Here is a 20,800-nt window from a genome sequence, read left to right on the forward strand (position 1 = left end):
CCCAAGTATCGGGGATTACAGGCATATGCCACCACGCTGGGCTGATTTCTGTATTTTTAGTAGAGACAGGGTTTCACCATGCTGGCCAGGAAGATCTCATACTCTCTGACCTCAAGTGATCCGTCTGCCTCAGCGTCCCAAAGTGCTGGGATTACAGGCGTGAGCCACTGTGCTCAGCCATCATCCACCTTTCTTCTGGGACTCCCACCTTACCATCTCCCCTGCCGAGCCTAGCACCCATCCCGTTCCTCATCTCAGTAAGCAGTACCACCCCTGCCTCAGTGCTCAGTTGGAAATCTTGGTGAGCTCTTCGGCCCACACGCACTTGGTCACGCAGATAGTCTTGGCCTCTGCCCTGAGTCTCCTTGCCCTTGCGCCTTCTCTCCGCCCTCCACTCTGCCCACTCTTGTCCTAGCCACGCCCCACTCAGTAGCCCGGGGAGGCCTTCAGAAATGCCAATCTGCTGATGAGCCCCTATGTGGTCCCTGCAGGGGTCCCCACGGTCCTTTAATGCCCACGTCTGTTTCCACCCTGCTCACCTCCAATGGAGGGTCCATCACCCACCTCTGCCAGCTCCTCCAGCTCATCCTGCAGCCTTCGCACAGGCTGTTCTCTGCCCTGAAGGCTCCCCCTGCCCCACTGCCACTCCTAGTCACTCTGCTACTTCCCTTTCCCCTCTTGGCTTAGAGCTTGCCCCCTCCAGGAAGCCTAATGGCCCCCAGCTGGGTTGGGTTCCCTCCTCGGCTCCCTGCAGGCCTTCAGTGCCCCCGCCTCAGCACTGATGCCACTGCCCTGTCTTTAGCGTTGCCAAATAGAATACAGGATGCCCAGTATGACTCAGAAACAGAAAACAAAAAACTGCATGTTCTCCCTTATAAGACGGAGCTAAACAATGGGTGCACACAGAACAGACACACAGCGGGGAATAACAGACACTGAGGACTCCACACAGTTGGGGGGTGGAGGGATGACGGATGAAATGCCACCTACTGGGTACAACGTAAATTATTTGGGTGATGAATACACTAAAAGTCCATATTTCACACAATACATCCTGGTAATACAACAATACTTGTACCCCTAGATTCAGACAAAACCTTGAATTTCAGATAAACAATGGATGATTTAAGTATAAGTATGTTCCATGCAATATTCAGGACATATGTATACTTTAAAAATTGTTTATCTGTACTGGCGCAGTGGCTCAGGCCTGTAATCCCAGCACTTTGGGAGGCTGAGGCCGGCAGATCACCTGAGGTCAGGAGTTTGAGACCAGCCTGATCAACATGGTAAAACCCCATCTCTACTAAAAATACAAAAGTTAGCTGGGGGTGGTGGTGGGCACCTGTAATCCCAGCTACTCGGGAGGCTAAGGCAGGAGAATTGCTTGAACCTGGGAGGTGGAGGCTGCTGTGAGCAGAGAATGTGCCACTGCACTCCAGCCTGGGCAACAAAGCAAGACTCTGTCTCTAAATAAATAAATAAATATCAATACATAAAAATACACATTGTTTATCTGAAATTCAAACTTAACTGAGTGTCTTGTATTTTGATTTGTGACATCTGGCCATCCTGTCTGTCCTCCCCACTTCATATGGGTCTCATGAGCAGAGCACATAACTGTGCTGCCCCGTTACAGCCTCAGTGTCTGCCCAAGAATCAGACTTGAGAAATGAGCGTGGCCTGGGGTGAACACAGGGAAGGTAGGGCAACAGGGCCCCAGCCCAAGACCTTTCCAGAGCAGATCCCAGAGAGACCATACACACAAACCCCATCTCAACCAAAAGGAAACTAACTCCGGTTTCACTTACCTTCCAGTCTGGGGGTAACTGGGCCCCGAATCCCAGAGCTGGAAACATCTTATCACTAATCAGAGAGAGAAGAGAAACACACTGTGAGACACCTGAGGACACCGCCTGACCCTCTGCCCAGGGCTGGGCCCGCTCAGCCTCATACACTTTCAAGGACAGAAAGGAGGAGCTCACCACCTCTAGAAAAAGCTGTTAGGATCATCTACCTAATGAGCCCAACCCACCTCCGGGGACCTGGGGAACCTGTGGCCTGACCATATCTATACCTATGGCAGACACAACAATGGTACTTCTAACCAATGGGCCTGGGCGTAGCTTCTAGATCCTTCTCAAACTAAGACCCCGGCCAGCCACTAAACCAAGGTCAAGACGGAAGTAGAATGAATGTACCGGCTGTCTCTCAGCCTCCTGCTCATAGCTAGGGAAAACTCTACTAATATGAGAACCCTCCTGTGGCATTCAAGGTGCTGTGTCATCCAGCCCCAGAGCCTAGTCTCATCTCCTTCCACCTGTGCCCCTTCACACCCCACTCCCCTAGCCCTGGCCACTAGCCACTTGCTATTCCCCAAACACACAGGGTACCTTCACATTCCAACTTCAATGCTGTTGTGCCCCCATCTGTAACATCTCTCCCTAATCTGTTTCCCCTAGCAAACTCCTACTCATCCTCTAAGGCCCAATCAAAATGGCCCCTTCTCTCTGTCGATTTCCTCGATACCCTACAATGCCTCTCTTTTTGTGCTCCCATAGCTCCTACTTCACATGTAAACTGGTCTCTCAGAACTCCAACAATTTCTTCCTTATCTTCCTCTTCAAGTAGGAACTCCCCGAGGACAGGGACCACATTTCATTTGCATACGCACTCAACATACATCTACTAAGGATCCCTCTGGCTGCAGTGGAAAGGACACACAGCTGGCGGCCAAGGCAGAAGCCGGGAGACTGATGAGGAAGCTAATGAAATGATCTTGGCAGGAAGTGACAGTGGCTCACCCAGGCAACCAGAGCTCACTGGGGCCATGCTAAGTCTTAATGCCCATTAGACAGCTCAGTGATGGGCTGAATGGGCAGCTGGACACCTGGGACTCCACCCAACCATGCTGATGACGACTTCCACCTCCCTTGTTCTGCATGTTGTACCTCTCTTAATGTGGCCTGGGATCACAGCCACCCTTCAGGCCCTGGGCCCCCTGGGAGTCAAATGCTGGTCCCCGGCTGCCCCTCTCTAGGAGGCCAAGTCCACATAGGGCTCCTGAACCTGCTCTCATTCCTGCCAAATTTCTGGCAACTGCTCCTTCCTCCCCTGTTCCCAATGTGTCAGCCTCCTGGTCATTCAATCCTCTGACCTGGAGCTCCCAACCAGCACCATCTGTGACAGTGATGTCATATCCTGTCAGTGGCTACACCTGCCATACTTTCACACAGCTTCCCTTCACTGGCTTTCCATGGTACCCACCCTGACCCAAAGGTCCCCAGGAAGCAAGGTCATGGGAGGAGGGTCCATGCATGCTGGCTGCTCCTCAGACGTTCCCAACAGAAGTGAGACCATTAGGGAACTAGTATCAGGCTCAGGAACCAGAATGGCTGACCTCCAGTCCCATGATCTGCGGGACCTGGAACAAATTCTCCACTCCCACCCCAGGCCTCCCATTCCCTAGCTCTAAAAGGAGAGGATGCAGCAATAATGAACAAGTTTCATCTTCCATCCTGATTCATTTTCTTATTAGCTACTTGGTGTACTGTGTGGAAAACGATCCCAGTTTGAATCTGGGCTTGGCAGGTTGGAGTTCAGCAATTGATTAGCAATGTCTGTCAAGGGTAAGGGAATGGGTAATAACTACACCTATGCCATTTGCTGTCCATTCCTAGATTTGATGATTTCTGGGTCCCTTCTAGCTTTGACACACTGAGCTTCCCAGGTTGGATGGAACCCTGGCTGACCTTCAGAGCCCCTCTCCAACCTTACCTGTCATAGTCCTGAATGATCTGCCCAACAGCCCAGATGGCCGACAGATATTCGTTGGTGCCCATAGGGTTGATATAGTGCAAAGAGGAAGGGTCGAGGGGATTCCCGTTGGAGGCTGTAAAGTCTATTCCAACCTGCAGAGTGGAGAAAAAGGCCACCCAGTGGGGCCAGAGACCCTGGCACCCTATCCCACTCCCAGGGAATAGGAGACGTAGATGGGACATGGGAAGCCCACTCATCCCCCAGCCCTCCCCACAATATGATGATCTGAAACCTAGAAACTGTCTGATTGTGTCACTCCTCTGCTCTAATGCCATCGATGGCTCTCTATTGCCCAAGCATAAAATCCATTGCCTAGATGTGATGACATAAGACTAACATACAGTCCCAGATTCCTTTTTCTCCTTACTATCCCTACCCACACATACATCTGTTCCCATATGCAGGCATTTATTCATGAGCTTCCCTCTGCATGTAGTGCCAGGCTATCATTTCTCCCCGTTTAACTTTGCTCCATCTTCCAGGCCCAACTCAGATGCCACTGCTCCACTGCAACCTTCCCAGATAACCTCACCCTCAACCCAAGCCATCTCCCCATTATCCCTCAGACCATCAAGGGGCCTGGGACCTGGGGTTGCCTGGTAGAACAGTGCCAGTCTCCCTGGAGGAGCCTGGCCCAGGGCTGGGAACAGCAGACAAGGCACGTGCTTAACAGGGACTCAGGGATGATAGGCGGGCAGGGACTGGGGCTCTACCTGCTCTCTCAGCCCCAAAGAATCCCAGATTAATCCCTGGAGAAACGGCACAGACGGGTGGGCAAGGACGACCCCTACCCAGCAGGGGAAGGTTAGAAGTAGGACCTAGGGGAAGATTTGGCTACATGGGAACTCAGTTGCTGTGGGGTAGGAGAGAAGGGGCCACCCATCCAAATCCTCGTATGGCTAGAGGGTCACCCCCCCAGGCCAGGGGCAGAAGGTCTTAGTCCTTGAGGGGCCCCTGCAGGGACACAGCCTAGAGCCTGGCACAAAGGAGGCAGTCAGTGTGAGTTTGCTGAATGAACAAACCCATGCAGGAGGTCCAGGAGGGCCTGGCCTCTCTGCAGGGGAGGGGGCAGTGGTGGGCAGCAGGGTCAGAGGTCAGCAAGGCCAGTCCTCTGACTCCATGGCATCCTGCGATGCCCTCCATCTCCCATTGGGATCTAGGGGTGGTGATGGGGAGCAGTGAGATAACATGGGGAGGTGGGCAGAGTGTGGCACCCCAGCAGCTTCCTCCCTTCTGGGACTGAGGCTCCCTTGGGGTGAGGAAGCAAAGCCAGGATGAATGGCCCAGAGTCTGTGAGGCAAAGACTCCAGGCCACAGGCAAGGTGGCAGCTCATTCTTCCAACGAGAAATGATGGAGCACCTACTGTGTGCCAAGTGCTGTGTGATATGCTGGGGTTGGAGTGGAAGCAAAATGAACAAAGTGCCCACACTTAAAGCACTCATTCCAGTGGGTGCAACGATCAGGGAGAAGCAACAAATGCATATGAATCTTGGGGTGGCAAGTGCCCAGAAAACAGGAAAATATGGAGGGCCAGGCCCAGTGGCTCAAGCCTGTAATCCTGGCACTTTGGGAGGCCAAGGTGGGCAGATCACTTGAGCCCAGGAGTTTGAGACCAGCCTGGGCAACATAGCAAAACCTCATCTCTACAAAAAAATGCAAAAATTAGCTGGGTGTGATGGCATGCACCTGTAATCCCAGCTACTCAGGAAGCTGAGGTGGGAGGATCAATTGAGCCCTGAAGGTGGAGGCTGCAGTGATCTGAGAACGTGCCACTGCATTCTAGACTAAGTGACAGAGTGAGACGCTGTCTCAAAAAAAAAAAAAAAAGGAAAAGGAAAAGAAAAGAAAGAAAATAGGAAGATATGACAGAAGAGCAGCAAGGCATTGAGGGAGGGAGGGCTCCCTGGAAGATGACCTCCGTTACCTCCTCAGGCCTGAAAAATGGCAGGGGGCAGCCATGCAAAGGTTCTGGGGAAGTGTTTCAGGCAGAGGGAACAGCAAATGCAGAAGGAACAGCAAATGCAAAGTTCTAAGACGAAGCAGAGCTTGGCGTGTTGGGCAAACAGAGGAACAGTGTGGTTAGAGGCCAGTGAGCGAGGAGGAAGGAGACTGCAGATGAGGGACGCAGTGATCGCTGAAGGTCTTGTGGCCAGTGAGGAGGAATTTGTTTTCTTCCACCTGCAGAAGGAGTGTAGCCACCAGACTGAGAGCTATGCACCTGTGCTCTGACCTGTAGTTAAGCCCCAACTCAGCCCCATCCAGCAGGACCAGACAGCCCACTTAATGCCCTCCTCACTGGGCCAGACACACTCCTTGCCCCAGGGAAGTCCTTCCTGAAGTCTATCCTAAGTCCCTCTGGCTGCACTAGTGGCCCTAGTCTTCAGGGAGGACCCTCACTGGGATGGGGGTGCAAAGGGAGCCAGAGGGGAGAGCCTTACGGTGAACATGAGCTGGCAGCCTCCCAGGATGTAGTCTAAGAAGGAGTAGTCTCGGTTTATCTGGAAGAAAGCAGACGAGTCAGTGGGCCCCCTTGACTTGGTCACACTCCCGGTGGGAGAGTTGTTGCTCTATGTCCTGCAGCCTCAGTAGGGACAAGGAGTTCAAAAAAGGCTGATGGGCCTGATCTAATTACAACATAACCCAAATCTCTCTATAACAAAGCCATCAGTGCAATGGTTCCCAGTGGGTGGGGGACTCACAGAGACCCCCACATCCCACAGATACACAGACACATGCTGGTTCCAGGGAGGGTCCCAGGGCCCAGTGTCAGTTACCCGACATAGAGTGTCTCAATTTGTCACTGTTAGGTACTTACCTTCTCCTGGCCCTTATTAATCTACCTTTTTAACAAAGAGAAAGAGCAGGCCTCCAGCTCAACGCTTTCCTCTAGAAGTTGATCAAGCCATTAAGACTGTATTCGTTTTGATGGTCTCTGTCTCTTTTTGGCAAAGAAGCCAGACTTTTTAATTTTGGTAGAGTTCTAATAATTCCTTTCTAAACAAATGTATTTAAGGAAGGAAGGAAGGAAGGAAGGAAGGAAGGAAGGAAGGAAGGAAGGAAGGAAGGAAGGAAGGAAGGAAGGAAGGAAGGAAGGAAGGAAGGAAGGAAGGGGCCAGGTATAGTGGCTCACGCCTGTAATCCCAGCAGTTTGGGAGGCCAAGGCAGGCAAATCACTTGAGGTCAGGAGTTCAAGACCAGCCTGGTCAACATAGCGAAAGCCCGTCTCTACTAAAAACACAAAAATCAGCCAGGTGTGGTGGTGCACCTGTAATCCTAGCTACTCGGGAGGCTGAGGCAAGAGAATCCCTTGAACCTGGAAGGCGGAGGTTGCCGTGAGCCAAGATCACGCCACTGCCCTTCAGCCTGGGTAACAGAGTGAGACTCTGTCTCAAAAACAAAAACGAAAAACAATAATGCAGGGAAGAAAGGCTGATTGAAAAAAGTAAGTAAGGCAGGTGCCAGAAATTGTGAAAAGTGATGTGAATGATGGAAATTTCAGAAACAAGGACCATCCATCGCGAGGCTGCAACCTGACATCTTGACCTTTAACAGGGTGCTTTTTTGTCGCGACATCACTGAATCTCGTGTAAACCCCAGCCAGACGAGGCTCCAAATAAGGCTGGGGTCTGGGATCCACCCGATGGTGGAGAGCAGCGGCCAGACTCCTGAGCTGTCAGGCCCTGAGCCCAGGGCTCTTGCTCTCCTGCTCCAGGCTGCCTTCCTTAATGTTCTGCCAGATCCAGCAGTTATTTGCCCACCAGGTCTCCTGGCCTCCGCCCACAGCCTGGCCACTGCTGACATGAACTTCATTGCCTTTCTGGCCCTAGCTGTACCATGGGAGTCACAGTGACATTGATACCAGAGAGGACAGGGTGCCCCCACCCAATGTCCTCTGCCCCTTGCAAGCCCACCGTGGGTGGTAGCGGCTTGCAATGACAATTCTCCCACCAGAACAGGCCCTGGAAGGTCAGCCCGTGCCTTCTTCGGCCTCCACACAGGAATATGAGAGAAGAGTAACCCTGGATATGCTCTGCCTCATTAATATCTCCATTCCACAGATGAGGAGACTGAGGCCCAGTGAGGTGAAGCTCAGAAGGCCACAGGGCCAGGATGTAGCAGAGCTGGGATTTGAACACAGGCCTCACTGGCTCCAGACCCAATGCCCTGTCTTTCCCTTCTGTGTGGCCTGAAACCTGGCCCCTGGCTCATGCTTGCCCGCACTGGCTCACCTTGCAGGATCGCAGAATGATGATGCCTGAGTTTTTATAGTTCTTCTTCTTCCTCTGCTTCTTGGGGTTGATGCACTCGAACTCCAGCTGGGCAACGCAGAAGAAAGAGACACTCAACTCGGGGCTTCTTTGTTCTTTGGGGACAGATCCTCCTTGTTGGCCCTATAATCCTTTCCACAGGCTTGACAACGGGGGCAGTATGCTTCCTCCAGGGAGACTTCCAGGATGTCCACACCCAGAAATGGCAGCAGGATCAGCATCTGACTCCCTCCTCCCCAGATAACGCATCCCTATCCTGTGCAGCTGAGGGCCCAACATCATGGGATGATGGACAGCTCCTGACTGCTCACTGTGTGCTGGGTACTTTACCCACATCATCTCATCAATCCCCACCCAAATCCTCTGCCCCCACTGACAGATGGAGAAACTGAGTCTTAGACTGAATGCCTTGCTCAAGGTCATGCAGCCAGAAGGGGGATCTGAGCCCCAGGCTGCTTGACCCAAGACCCGGTGCCCCTTCCCCCAGCCCTGCTGAGGTCTTGGGGTTATAATACACATGCCCATCTCACCGGGACGCTGTCTCGAGCCTCACACATCTGTGACACTGAGGTCTGGAACTCGCCGATGAAGTCATGGCCCCCATCGTTGTCATAGTCGTAGCACATGACCTGGGGTGGATTCAGCACGGTCACCTCAGAGCTGTCCCCCAAGAGGTGCTCTCCAGCCCCTCTCAACTCCCCAAGCAAACCCTCTGTCTTCTGTTTGGGTAGTGCCTCCCCTCAGCATCTGCCTAGCTGGCCTGGATAGCTCCTGAACCACCTCCTACAGGAAGCCTTCCATGATTGCTGGGAAAAGAAGATGTGTCTGCCCCACTGATGGAGGCTGTACCCTCTAGTGCAGGCAACTCCACTCCTTACACACTTGGCAATTGGCTTCCCCTCTGCCTCGGGTTGTGACTCACCCAGCTTATGGCCTGGGGTCCTCTCTAGACATATTTTTTTCTGAGATGGGCACAGAAATCACAGCTCTATATGCTGTCTAACTGAGATGCCATGGCCCTCCTAGGAGGAAGGCAAGGATTATTGTTCCCATCCCACTGATGGGTAAACTGAGGCCCTGAAAGAGAAGTAACTGACCAAAGTCTCGCAGCAGCAGTAGCAGACCCAGTACTAGAACCCAAGATTCCTGGTATCCTACTTGGGAATCCCTGTCCTGACCTAGCTGTCTCCCCAACCCCATCTGCTCTAAGACCCAGCCCCTGAGGACCAAGAACTTTTATTTATTTTATTTGATTTTATAATTTTTTTTTTTTAGACGGAATCTTGCTCTGTCACCCATGCTGGAGTGCAGTGGCTCAATCTGGACTCACTGCAACCTCCGCCTCCTGCGTTCAAGCGATTCTCCTGCCTCAGGCTCCTGAGTAGCTGGGATTACAGGCGTGCGCCACCATGCTTGGCTGTTTTGTATTTTTAGCAGAGATGGGGTTTCCCGTGTGGGCCAGGCTGGTCTTGAACTCCTGACCTCCAGTGATCTGCCTGCCTCAACCTCCCAAAGTGCTGGGATTACAGGCATGAGCCACTGCACCCGGCCAGAGGACTGAGAGCTTTTAGAGAGACTGGTAATCACTGTCCTTACCATGCCACATTTGATCGTTTCCAAGGTGTTTCCCTAGCTAGCAGCTCCGCAGCCCTCTGGGGAGGGCAAGACAGTTTTGGAGAGGGGTTCAAAGGTGGGGGCCCTGCCTGGGTACTTCAGGGCATCAGATCCAGGATGAGGACCCAGTCTCCAGCCCTCCCTCCTCCAAAGATGGGGGCTCGTTCCATTTGTATGAGAAAGAGCTTTCTACAAGGCATCCCTGGGAGCCTCAGATAGACAGGGAGGCTGGAGCTGGCAGGGTGGGGAGCAGGGTCCCCAGAGCCCCCCTCACCTGGATGGGCTTCTCCATGTCCCCATCACACAGGGACACCAAGGGCACTGTGAATGGCTTCCACACAGGGTCCAGTGTGTACTTGATTACCTGTGGGACAGAGAGGGCTATGGTGAGCTCAGGCCCTGGGCAGCAGTGCTCTGGGGTTGGGTCAGCCCAATAGGGACAGGGTGACAAAATGGAGACCCACAGCCACACTTCCAGAGATGGAAGCGAGCGTCCCTGTGGCCGGCAGGAAGCACGTCCCTCAGGTGCCACTGTGGGTCTTCCTGCACACTGCGCAGCTGTGACTGCATTGCCCTTTTCAGAGCTGTGGAGGGGCTGGACTGCAGGCCCACTGCTTAGATACCCCTGGGCCCCCACGTACCCACCTCAGTCCTGTGGACCAGCATCCACTTGCCATCGTCTCCTGGCTTATAAAACTCCAGAAAGGGGTCTGACTTCCCAAAGAGGTCCTGGGAGAAATGGGAGGATGTGGGTCAGAGAGGCACAGCCCTGCCAGGTTCAGGCAGATGGGGGTGTGGCCCTGCTGCCTCCCCAGCCGGGTGTCAGGGTGGCAGCTGTGGGCAGAGCCAGCCTGGCCCCCTCTCCTCAGCCTCTGCAAGGCTCAGCAGAGGCCCAGGGCAGCTGCAGCCCTCTAGGATCAACCAGGTCCCCCAGCAGAAATCCACCACCCTGAGGCTGTCAGAGCTTGTGCTCAGAGACCCCCGAGACCTACACCCTGTGTGAGTCAGAACTCCAGCACTTTAGATGGGCCAGGACTTCAAGAGGGCGCCTATTCCCAAGGTAGGGTGAGGCCCCCAGCAGGATGTCATTTAAATCTATTTTATTGGGAATGTGAAAACTATCCTGAAACTATCCTGCACATGACATAAGGAATATCATGGCCTTTAAACAATCATTTAAGGTTTAAAAAGGGCCACTTTTTGTGTGTGACCCTTCCTTCCTTCCCTCCTTCCTTCCTTCCTTCCTTCCTTCCTTCCTTCCTTCCTTCCTTCCTCCTTCCTTCCTTCCCCTTCCTTCCTTCCTTCCTTCCTCCTTCCTTCCTTCCTTCCTTCCTTCCTCCTTCCTTCCTTCCTTCCTTCCTTCCTTCCCTCCCTCCTTCCTTCCTTCCTTCCTTCCTTCTTCCCTTCCTTCCTTCCTTCCTTCCCTCCCTCCTTCCTTCCTTCCTTCCTTCCTTCCTCCTTCCTTCCTTCCTTCCTTCCTTCCTCCTTCCTTCCTTCCTTCCTTCCTTCCTCCTTCCTTCCTCCTTCCTTCCTTCCTTCCTTCCTTCCTCCTTCCTTCCTTCCTTCCCTCCTTCCCTCCTTCCTTCCTTCCTTCCTTCCCTCCTTCCTTCCTTCCTTCCTCCTTCCTTCCTTCCTCCTTCCTTTCCTTCCTTTCCTTCCTTTCCTTCCTTTCCTTCCTTCCTCCTTCCTTCCTTCCTTCCTTCCCTCCTTCCTTCCTTCCTTCCTTCCTTCCTTCCTTCCTTCCTTCCTTCCTCCTTCCTTCCTTCCTTTCCTTCCTTTCCTTCCTTCCTTCCTTCCTTCCTTCCCTCCCTCCCTCCCTCCCTCCCTCTTTCTCTCTTTCTCTCTTTCTCTCTTTCTTTCTTTCCATCCATCCCTCCATCCACCCACCCATCTATAGGGTCTCACTATATTGCCCAGGCTGGTCTCAAATTCCTGGCCTCAAGTGATTCTCCTGCTTCAGCTTCCCAAGTAGCTGGGATTACAGGTGTGAGCTGCTGCACCTGGCAAGTGTTACTTTAAAGAGGTTATATTCAAATGAGGGAGACAGAAAATAAAATAAGTAAAGAAAGTATGGGCTAGGCATAGTGGCTCATGCCTATAATCCCAGCACTTTGGGAGGCTGAGGCAGGTGGATCACAAAGTCAGGAGAGCAAGACCATCCTGGCTAACACGGTGAAACTCCGTCTCTACTTAAAAAAAAAAAAAAAAATTAGCTGGGCATGGTGGCAGGCGACTGTAGTCCCAGCTATGTGGGAGGCTGAGGCAGGAGAATGGCGTGAACCCGGGAGGTGGAGCTTGCAGTGAGCCGAGATCGCGCCACTGCACTCCAGCCTGAGCAACAGAGTGAGACTCGGTCTCAAAAAAGAAAAAGAAAAGGAAGTATGCTAGACAGCAGTAAGTATTAAGGAGACAAGCAGGAGAGGGTGGGAAATCAAAGACCAATTTCAGGGAAGGCCTCGTTGAGGAGGTGATGTGGGAGCAAAGGCTTGATGGAGGTGAGAGAGTGCCGTGTGAAAATTCAAGGAAGAGAGCATCCCAGGCAGAGGGAACAGCAAGTGCAAAGCTCCTGAGGGAGGAAAGTGCCTCGTTTAATTCACGGACAAGGGGCTAGATTTGGCTGAAGCAGAGTGACATGCAGGGAGGAGGGGTGAGGTCGGGGAGTCGAGGCACTGGGGACACATCAGGTAGGGCCCCATTGTGTAAGGACCCTGGCATGTACTTACACTATGTGAGATGGGGATGCCCCGATGAGCAGGTTTCCAGCTGTGTTTTGAATACCCCTAAGGGATGGAACACTCACTACCTCAGAGGTGAAGGAGTCCTAATCTGGAGTGGCCAGGAGGGCCCTGTGCTGGATCAGTCCCTGGAATGTGATGGAGGTGGTGGCCCGGGGCCCCGGAGTGAGGCCACACAGCCCTGGGGCTGGTGGGGCTTTACTGCTCCCCTTCGGAGCCCCTCCTCTGCCCGCCTTACCTTCTTGTCCAGCCTCCTGCCCGCCAGGCTCAGCGTGATGACCCGGTTGTCAGACAGCTCCTGGGCAGCAATCTGTAAGGCCGGGAACATGAGGGGCTCCTCAGACTCCCCCAGCCTCCTGCCAGGCAGGATGGCACAGGGTGCCCCAGGAGCAATCCACCAGGGTCAGGAGGGGGAAGGGAGGGGCAGTGCCAGGTGATCTCGGACAAATCTCTTGTTTTCCCCACACCTCAGTTTCCATCTTCTGGAAAATGGGGGAAATAACCCATCTGGAGATGAGGAATCAGGAAGTGGATCTATGCAAATCCGCAGGGCCCATGGGGTGGTGGGGGAAGATGAAGCAGATACCGGGGGTGGTCTTGAGTCCTGGGGAGAGGTTCTGGGCCAGAGAGCAGCATGACTGGCCTCCTCCTGCCTCTGCTGTAGCCACAGAGAGCACAGCTTCCTCAGAACACCAAGGTGTCAGCATCACAGCCACATCATTGTGCAGCTAGGGAAACTGAGGCCCAGGGGAGAAACTGAGTCCCATCAGTTCACACTGGTCATCTGTCCTATATGCATTCCCCATCAGCTATGGTTCCCTGACCCCAGCTCAGCCAGTGATGGCCTAGCTGGGTGACTTCAAGGCTGCTGAGGCCCTCTCTAGGCCTCTCTCCCTCCCCTGCTGCCCACAGCAACACAAGTGGGCTGGGGCCTCTCGCTGGGGCCTTGTCTCCTCTCCTGCCTCTAGGATGGCCTCACCCAATGCAAGGCATCCAGCCCTCAGGACCCACAGACAGAGGCCAGCCAGGTTGCCCGTTCTCCCCTGCCATCCTCCCACTGGGACTTGCTCAACAATCCTATAGGGTAGGTCCTATTATCACCCCCATTTCCCAGGGGAAGGGACGGAGGCCTAGAGTGGAACTGCCAGAAATGCTGGGGGTGATGGCATACCCAGCTGAGTGGGGTCTGTCTGGGATGGCTTCTAGGTGGAGGGAAGCTGCCTTGTGAAGGTATTCATTCATTCATTCATTCATTCATTCATTTAGAGATGGGGTCTCACTCTCTTGCCCGGGCTGGAGGGCAGTAGCATGATCATAACCCACTGCGCCTCAAACTCCTGGCCTTAAGGGATCCTCCTGCCTCAGCCTTCCAAGTAGTAGTACTACAGGTGCAAGCCATGTACCTGGCCTGGAAAAGCATTTAGATGGGGCAGTTAGAACACCAAGAGGTGGGGGGAGGTTGTTTGGGAGGTGGCGACCCATGGGGCAGGAACACAGTAAGAGCCTGGGGTATGTTCAGGCTATGCTAAGAATTCAGTTTGCTTTGAACACAGGGCATTTAAGTGAAGGAGATTAAAAAACACCAAGGCAGGAGAGCCAGGCAGGGTCTGAGGGTCCTTCACAGCCTTGAACCGAAGGGTTGGTCAGGCAGTGGGGAGCCCTGGGAGGTTCCAGGGCAGGGGAGTAATGCACGGGAACACACAAAGGCATGGCTTCTCCCTCCAGCCTGGCCGGCTCCCCAGGCATCACATGGGCTCAGAAGCCAGCCAGACAACCCAGGGGACGAGCTCGCTAGCTCAGCTGCCCAAGGGAACTTCTTCTCTGGGCCTCAGGGGTGCCCTGGCTTCTGGGAGTCTTTGAGGACCAAGGAGCTCATTCCTGCGAAGGGCCTGCGCATCGCAGGGGGAATTGCTGCGCATCGCGGGAATCGTTGCGCATTGCAGGAATCATTGCGCGTCGCAGCCACAGGCAGGGCGCTGATGGGCAAGGCGCTTCTGAACGACCCCCAGGGGAGGGCAGGCAGGGGCCAGTGCAGGGAGGAGGCTGCTGGCGGGGCTCTGGAGGCCTCCCCAGCTTGTCAGCCCCCAGTGCATCATTTGTAGAGCCAGGAGCCGGTTGCTAAGAGACCTGTTGCTAAGTTGTAACTTGGGCCTTTTTACTCCAAACAAAGCTGGTGATTATCTGCCAGGGAAGCGGCCCATTGATGGGGGAGGGTGTGGAGTGGGGGTGGAGGGGGTGCGGGAGGGGACTGGTACCGTAATCAAGCCCTTCCCGGCAGGCTTGTCATTCAGCAGCAGCAGAGGCCTAGTGATCTTCTTGCTGGAGACAATCTAGGGGAGAGAGGAGAAAGGGCGCACAGGGAGGAAGTGGGGGAAGCCCCGGGAGGAAAAATCCTCCACCGGCGCCACTCGGCAGGGCTGCCTCCCGTCCTGGGCTGGCTGGTGACCTGCCTGAACGTCACTGTCACCCTGGGAGGTGGACAGCAGCCAATCTGGGCAGTGAGGAGCCTGAGGCCCAGAGAGGGTAAGAGACCTGCCTGAGGTCTCCGGCTGCAGTTGGACTCCCACTGCTGGGTTTGCCCCTAGGAAAAGGCATTTTGGAGACAACTGTGGGAGGTTAGCCCCCAACTGCCTTCTCCAGAGGCATTCCACAGACCACAACTGCCTCAGGATATGATCTCTGATGGAGAGTCAAGCTCTGATTCTATGTATTTTCCTTTAGAGACAGGTCTTGATCATGGCTCACTGCAGCCTCAATCTCCTGGGCTCAAGCGATCCTCCCACCTCAGCCTCCTGGGTAGCTGGGACTACAGGCATGTGCCACCACGCCTGGCTAACTTTTTTTTTGGTAGAGACAAGGGCTCATTATGTTGCCCAGGCTGGTCTCGAACTCCAGCCTCAAGCGATCCTCCCGCCTTGGCCTCCCAAAGTGCTAGGATTACAGGCATGAGCTATAGAGCCCAGCCAAATCGTTCTATGTATTTTTATTGGTTTGAATAGGTAATACACTCACACAGGGTGCAATAATCAAAACGACATAGAGAGGAAAAGTGAGCCACATTGAAAAGTCGCCCTCCCACCTGTGTCTGCCCACTGCACTCAGGGGCCAGCATGGTTCATGTTTCCTGGGTGCAGTGCAAGCGTCATCCTGTGCAGTGGGGAGCACACACCAGTATGATCTAGTCCTGCTCCTGCGGGGGTAGTTCTTCTCCCCAGATCCATGCACCTGCTCTGTGCCCTGGGACTGTGCCACCTGGCTCTTTTGTCCTCTGACTTTCAGAGGTTCAGCCAGTTGAGGGGACAGGCAAGAGACGGGAGAGCAGGTGGCGTGAGCAGTGGGGGCCCCGGTTTGATGGGAGCTTCTTCATTACTCTGGCTTCTGCCTAAGTTGCAGTCCAGAGGCCTCCCTCTATGGCCACAGGTCTCATCAGGCCCTGGCAATGCCACTTCCTCACCCTGCCTTCCTTCCAAGTGAAGGTGGTCAGCTTTCCTCTGGGGCCAAGCCCTGGGTTGGTTTCCCCATCTCTTGTCAGTTCCCTGCCCAGTCCACAAGCCCTTAAACTCTCTTCTCAGTTACACCACAGGGTAGGGACCCTGACTACTGTACCCTGCTTCTTACACAAAAAGTAGACATCACAACCACGGCAGTCACTTGCTTTCTGCATGGTCACCATCTCCTGGAAGGCCCCGGACATTTCAGTCTCCACTAGGACCCTTCAAAGCATTTTCCATTTCATTCCCTCATCAACAGTTTAGGCTGGGCAGAGCAGTCATCATAATCCCCAAGGGAAATGTGGGGAAACTGAGGCCCAGAGGGGGATGGGAGCTTGCCCAAGGGCATACAGCCATAAGGAATGATTGAGACTTGTGTCAGGGGCACCTAGCCCTGCTTGCTCCCGGCCTCCAGGAACTTACCAAGGACTGAGATGGACGGGGAAGTGTGGCCCAGAGAGGGAAAGGAAGTTGCTCAAGGTCACACAGTGAGTCTGCCACAAAGCGGGACTACTATGGGTGTCTTAGTTGCTGGTCAGATGCTCCCACCCCAGGAGGTCAAGACCACACCTGATTACATCTAACAATCAGAATCCCTGGCCACCTGGGGCCCCGGTCTGTTTGGCTGCCCCTCCAGATGGGAGCTCTTCAGCCCGGCCTCAAACCCACCCAGGCTGTTCCCTACTCTGCATCTGCACTTTGGGACCTACCCAGGAAGATGGGGCGAGAAGAGACTTTCTGAGGGGCTGTCCAGTCTTTGGGTCCCTGCTCCCCCACCCAGGAGGGCCCAGCTCACCGTGCCCAGGCTGCAGGAGAACTGGCCCAGGAAGTCATGCTCATCCAGCCGCATGCTGGACTTGTCCTGGTCAAAGAGCGCGAACTTGAGCTTTTGTACCTCCTCAAAGTGATAGTCAAGCACGAACTTCTTGGAGAAGGCGGGGTTGAGGTTGTTGATCGCGGTTTCTGTCCTATCGTACTAGCAGAGGGGCAGGGAAATGGAAGTCAGAGTGAAGGCAGCTGGTCCAAGCCCTCGCAGGCTGCTGGAAATCATTCTGCTAACTTGTACAATGCCTACTCTGTGCCAGGCTCTCGTGGTCATGGTCTGTGACTCACTACCCTCAGCTCACAGACGAGGACGCTGAAGCACAGAGAGGTTAAGTGACTTCCCCAAGGTTGGACAGCAGGGCCGAGATTTGAAACCGAGGTCTGACTCTACTACCTGTACTCTTAATTCTTCGGTCCTGGTTCCATACCCAGGTGCAAGGGTAAGAGCTCGGGCCCTGCCCTGTCTGGTTAAGAGATGGAGGACACAAGGCCCTTTCCCCACCTTTGCCTCAGTTTCCACCTCTGTAAAGGGAAAGGATTTGACTCCCTGTGGTTTTCACTTTTTATTTGGGGAAAACCCCTTTTTCAAACCACATTTTACATGGAAACTGAGAAAGGAAACAAAAAGAAGGGAGGATTCTTGGGGGAAGGTGGGGTCAGGGACGCCCCACGGGGGTGCAGGGAGATGTTTGTATCTTTATAGAATCCTGACACTGTGCAGCCCAACACCCCACCTACTGTGGATACCAAAGCCTGGCTGAGGACAGGGCCTTGGACTGTGGGTCAGCAGTGGCCCTGGGACAGGAAACCCGCCTCCTGGCCTCTGGATGCTGAGGCCTCAAACCGCGGAGTCTGGGTGACAGTCTATTTTGGGGCCCAGGCTGTGTTGACTTTACCTCCCACCCAGTCCATTTCCAAGGGCTGGAGCAGCAGGCACTGAGGAAGTCTTGGCCCTGGACTATTTTTATCCAGGGTGGCTGGCCTGGGTGGGGGCAGAGGTTGTCAGGGAGGGTGGGGGGTGTGCCGTGAGTCAGGGGGATGCCACTCCCTGAGGGGCACTCAGGGGTTCTAGAGACCTGGCAGAGGGGAACTGTGCCCCCAGACACGCCTCTCACAGGCCTAGGGTTCCCCCAGGAGTCCTCAGCTGGCCCCATGTCCCACCTCCCACTTCCAGTTACACCATCAACACACTGGGTGACACGAAAAAGTCCCTACCCACTCTGGGGCCCTGTATCCCCCTCTGTAAAGTGGGTCAACAATCCCACACTGTTTTCTTGGCATCACAAGAAGGAGCCAACATCCATAGGAACTCTTTGTAAACCACAGTATGTTCAGGTGAACTCCCACCGTGGCCTAGTTAAATATCCATTAGAAAGTACACACATCTTTTGGGAAATATACATGCATATAAAGCCATCTGGAAGGCTGGATACCAAACTGTTAACAGTGGTTCTCTATGACAGGTGGGTTCCCAACAATTTTGATTTTCTCCTTTGGGTTTATCTGGATTCTCTACATTTACTCCAATAGTTTCCTTCTGCAAAAGCAAAGCAAGTTTTAAAACCTGAAGGTCTTAACAGCTTAGGTTTCTCAACATCCTTCCTCAAGCTGCAACTCTTTCCAACCTTCAAGCCAAAGTCTTCCAGCTCAGAAGTCCTTGCCTGGGGCACCATTAATATCCCCAGATCTGGGCCTTCCAAGGGAGTCAGCAGAAAAAAATATATAATAATTTCACAGATGAGGAGACAGGTTCAGAAAGGGACAGCCACTTGCTTAAGGCCACACAGCAGGGAGTAGCATCACTGGGCCTTGGAACAGCTCCCAAAGCCTGAGTTCACTGTTTCTATTTCTTACTGACCATGTATTCATTTAGAAATAATAGGGAAAGGTTATTTAAAAGTGGAAGCAAACATTTTGTAAAACTATAAATTTTAACTGTATATAAAAATTTATAACAAGATGGGGTGTGGTGGTTCATGCCTGTAATCCCAGCACTTTGGGAGGCTGAGGCGGGTGGATTGCTTGAGGTCAGGAGTTCAAGACCAGCCTGGCCAACATGACGAAACCCCATGTCTCTACTAAAAATACAAAAATTAGCTGGGCGTGGTGGTGCACACCTGTAGCCCCAGTTACTTGGGAGGCTGAGGCAGGAGAATCGCTTGAGCCTGGGAGGCAGAGGTTGCAGTGAGCTGAGATCTCACCACTGCACTTCAGCCTGGGGGACAGAGAGAGATTCCGTCTCAAAAAAAAAAAAAAAGAGATATCAAATAATCAATATAAAATATATAACTATAAATCTATAGATTTTAATTGTAATAAACACAAAGTAATATTTTAAATATATTTAAAATAAAATTTTATTTTAAGAGTAACAGTTTACCGAGTAATCCCCTGCCACCAGCCCACACTCCAACTACTTCTATTGGAGTCCCTGGATCCCAGTCCTGGGAGACTCCTCCTCCCCAGCAGCCTAGCCACCCCCTTACCCACTGCAGACACACGGAAGAGCCTCACCTCGATCCATCTGCCATTGTTCTCTGTAAAGAGGACACAGAAGGGGTCGGACTTGGAGGTAACATCCCGGTCCAGTAGGTTCTGGCCACTCACCGACAGCTCCACCTTGCACACGCAATACTGGGGACCCATGGGGGCTGCCCCCGCTGCTGGGGCACCCCCACTGGGTATGTGGGCCATGGGAGCCGGTGGCGGTGGCAGGAGTTCCTGGCAGTCTAGGAGAACAGGAGTGAGGGTCAGAAAGTAGACAGACACCTGCTATGCTGCCCCACCACAGAGAGGCATTACCACTTGGCCTTTAAGAGGTGAGTGGAGAGATGGAAGGCAAATTGAGGTGGGTTGTCAAATAACATGGGCAAAGGTTTGGAGAAAGAAGAATGCGAGGAAATGCATGAAAAGGGAGTCTGAGCTAAGCGCAGTGGCTCACACCTGTAATCTCAGCACTTGGGGAGGTCAGGTGCCTGGAAACCTGGAGTTCAAGACCAACCTGACAACCAGGAGGATCATGTCTCTGCATAAAATAATAATAAATCAGCCAGACATGGTGGCACATGCCTGTGGTCCCAGCTACTTGGGAGGTTGAGGCAGGAGGATTGCTTGAGACCAGGAGTTCAAGGTTGCAGTGAGCTGTGATTGCACGTTACTGCACTCCAGCCTGGGTGACAGAATAAAACCATCTAAAAAAAAAAAAAAAAAGAAAGAAAGAGAGAGAGAGAGAAAAAGAGAGAGAGAGAAAGAAAAGAAAAAAGAGTCTGAGTCTCTGGTAGATGTGTTAAATTTGTCTTTGAAGTTTTTCTCTGCTGTGGTCAGTCTTCACCTGTAAGGATGCACAGCTCCTTGTGTGTTGCCCCGTCACATGAGCAACAAATCACAGTGGACATGGGTATCTCAGATACTCATCGTGCCAGGAAAACCTGGGCTTCTCCTGAGCAACTAACATGTTGTCATGTGTCTTGTGGCCACAGTAGAGCTGACAACTGCTCAGACTTCTCTCATTGCTTTGACCACTAGGAAGCTCACTTCTGGGAACATCAGAGGCGTTTAAACCAGAGCAAATCCATCTTGAATAGGAGCTGGGTAAAATAAGGCTGAAACCTACTGGGCTGCATTCCTAGATGATTAGGCATTCTGGGTCACAGGATGAGATAAGAGGTCAGCACAAGATATAGGTCATAAAGACATTGCTGATAAAACAGGCTACAGGAAAGAAGCCAGCACCAAAACCAAGACAGCCACAGAGTGACCTCTGGTAGTCCTCACTGCTACACTTCCACCAGCGCCATGACAGTTTACAAATGCCATGGCAACATCAGGAAGTTACCCTATATGGTCTAAAAAGGGGAGGCATGAATAATCTGCCACTTGTTTAGCATATCATCAAGAAATAACCATAAACATGGGCAACCAGCAGCCCTTGGGGTCGCTTTATGGAGTAGCGATTCGTTTATTCCTTTACTTTCTTTTTTTTTTTTTTTTTTTTGAGACGGAGTCTCGCTCTGTCGCCCAGGCTGGAGTGCAGTGGCCGGATCTCAG

At 53.0% G+C, this 20,800-nt stretch overlaps 1 protein-coding gene across 1 annotated transcript in view; it reads right to left on the bottom strand.

The window, feature by feature from the left end:
• CPNE2 (copine 2) overlaps window positions 1-19,805 on the bottom strand; it is a 37,858-nt gene extending 18,053 nt beyond the window's left edge. The window contains exons 1-11 of the mRNA XM_030924760.1: window positions 19,268-19,805; window positions 16,725-16,904; window positions 14,693-14,767; window positions 12,676-12,747; window positions 10,348-10,431; window positions 9,977-10,066; window positions 8,619-8,717; window positions 8,050-8,136; window positions 6,259-6,318; window positions 3,778-3,911; window positions 1,812-1,866 (exon numbers count right to left, since the gene is read on the bottom strand). Coding sequence (XP_030780620.1) covers window positions 1,812-1,866; window positions 3,778-3,911; window positions 6,259-6,318; window positions 8,050-8,136; window positions 8,619-8,717; window positions 9,977-10,066; window positions 10,348-10,431; window positions 12,676-12,747; window positions 14,693-14,767; window positions 16,725-16,904; window positions 19,268-19,447 — 1,116 coding nt within the window. The 5' untranslated portion in view covers window positions 19,448-19,805. The remainder of the gene's footprint in view (window positions 1-1,811; window positions 1,867-3,777; window positions 3,912-6,258; window positions 6,319-8,049; window positions 8,137-8,618; window positions 8,718-9,976; window positions 10,067-10,347; window positions 10,432-12,675; window positions 12,748-14,692; window positions 14,768-16,724; window positions 16,905-19,267) is intronic.
• Between the last annotated feature and the right edge of the window lie 995 nt (window positions 19,806-20,800).

Source organism: Rhinopithecus roxellana, chromosome 20 (assembly GCF_007565055.1).
Source record: "Rhinopithecus roxellana isolate Shanxi Qingling chromosome 20, ASM756505v1, whole genome shotgun sequence".
In the NCBI taxonomy this organism is placed as follows: domain Eukaryota; kingdom Metazoa; phylum Chordata; class Mammalia; order Primates; family Cercopithecidae; genus Rhinopithecus; species Rhinopithecus roxellana.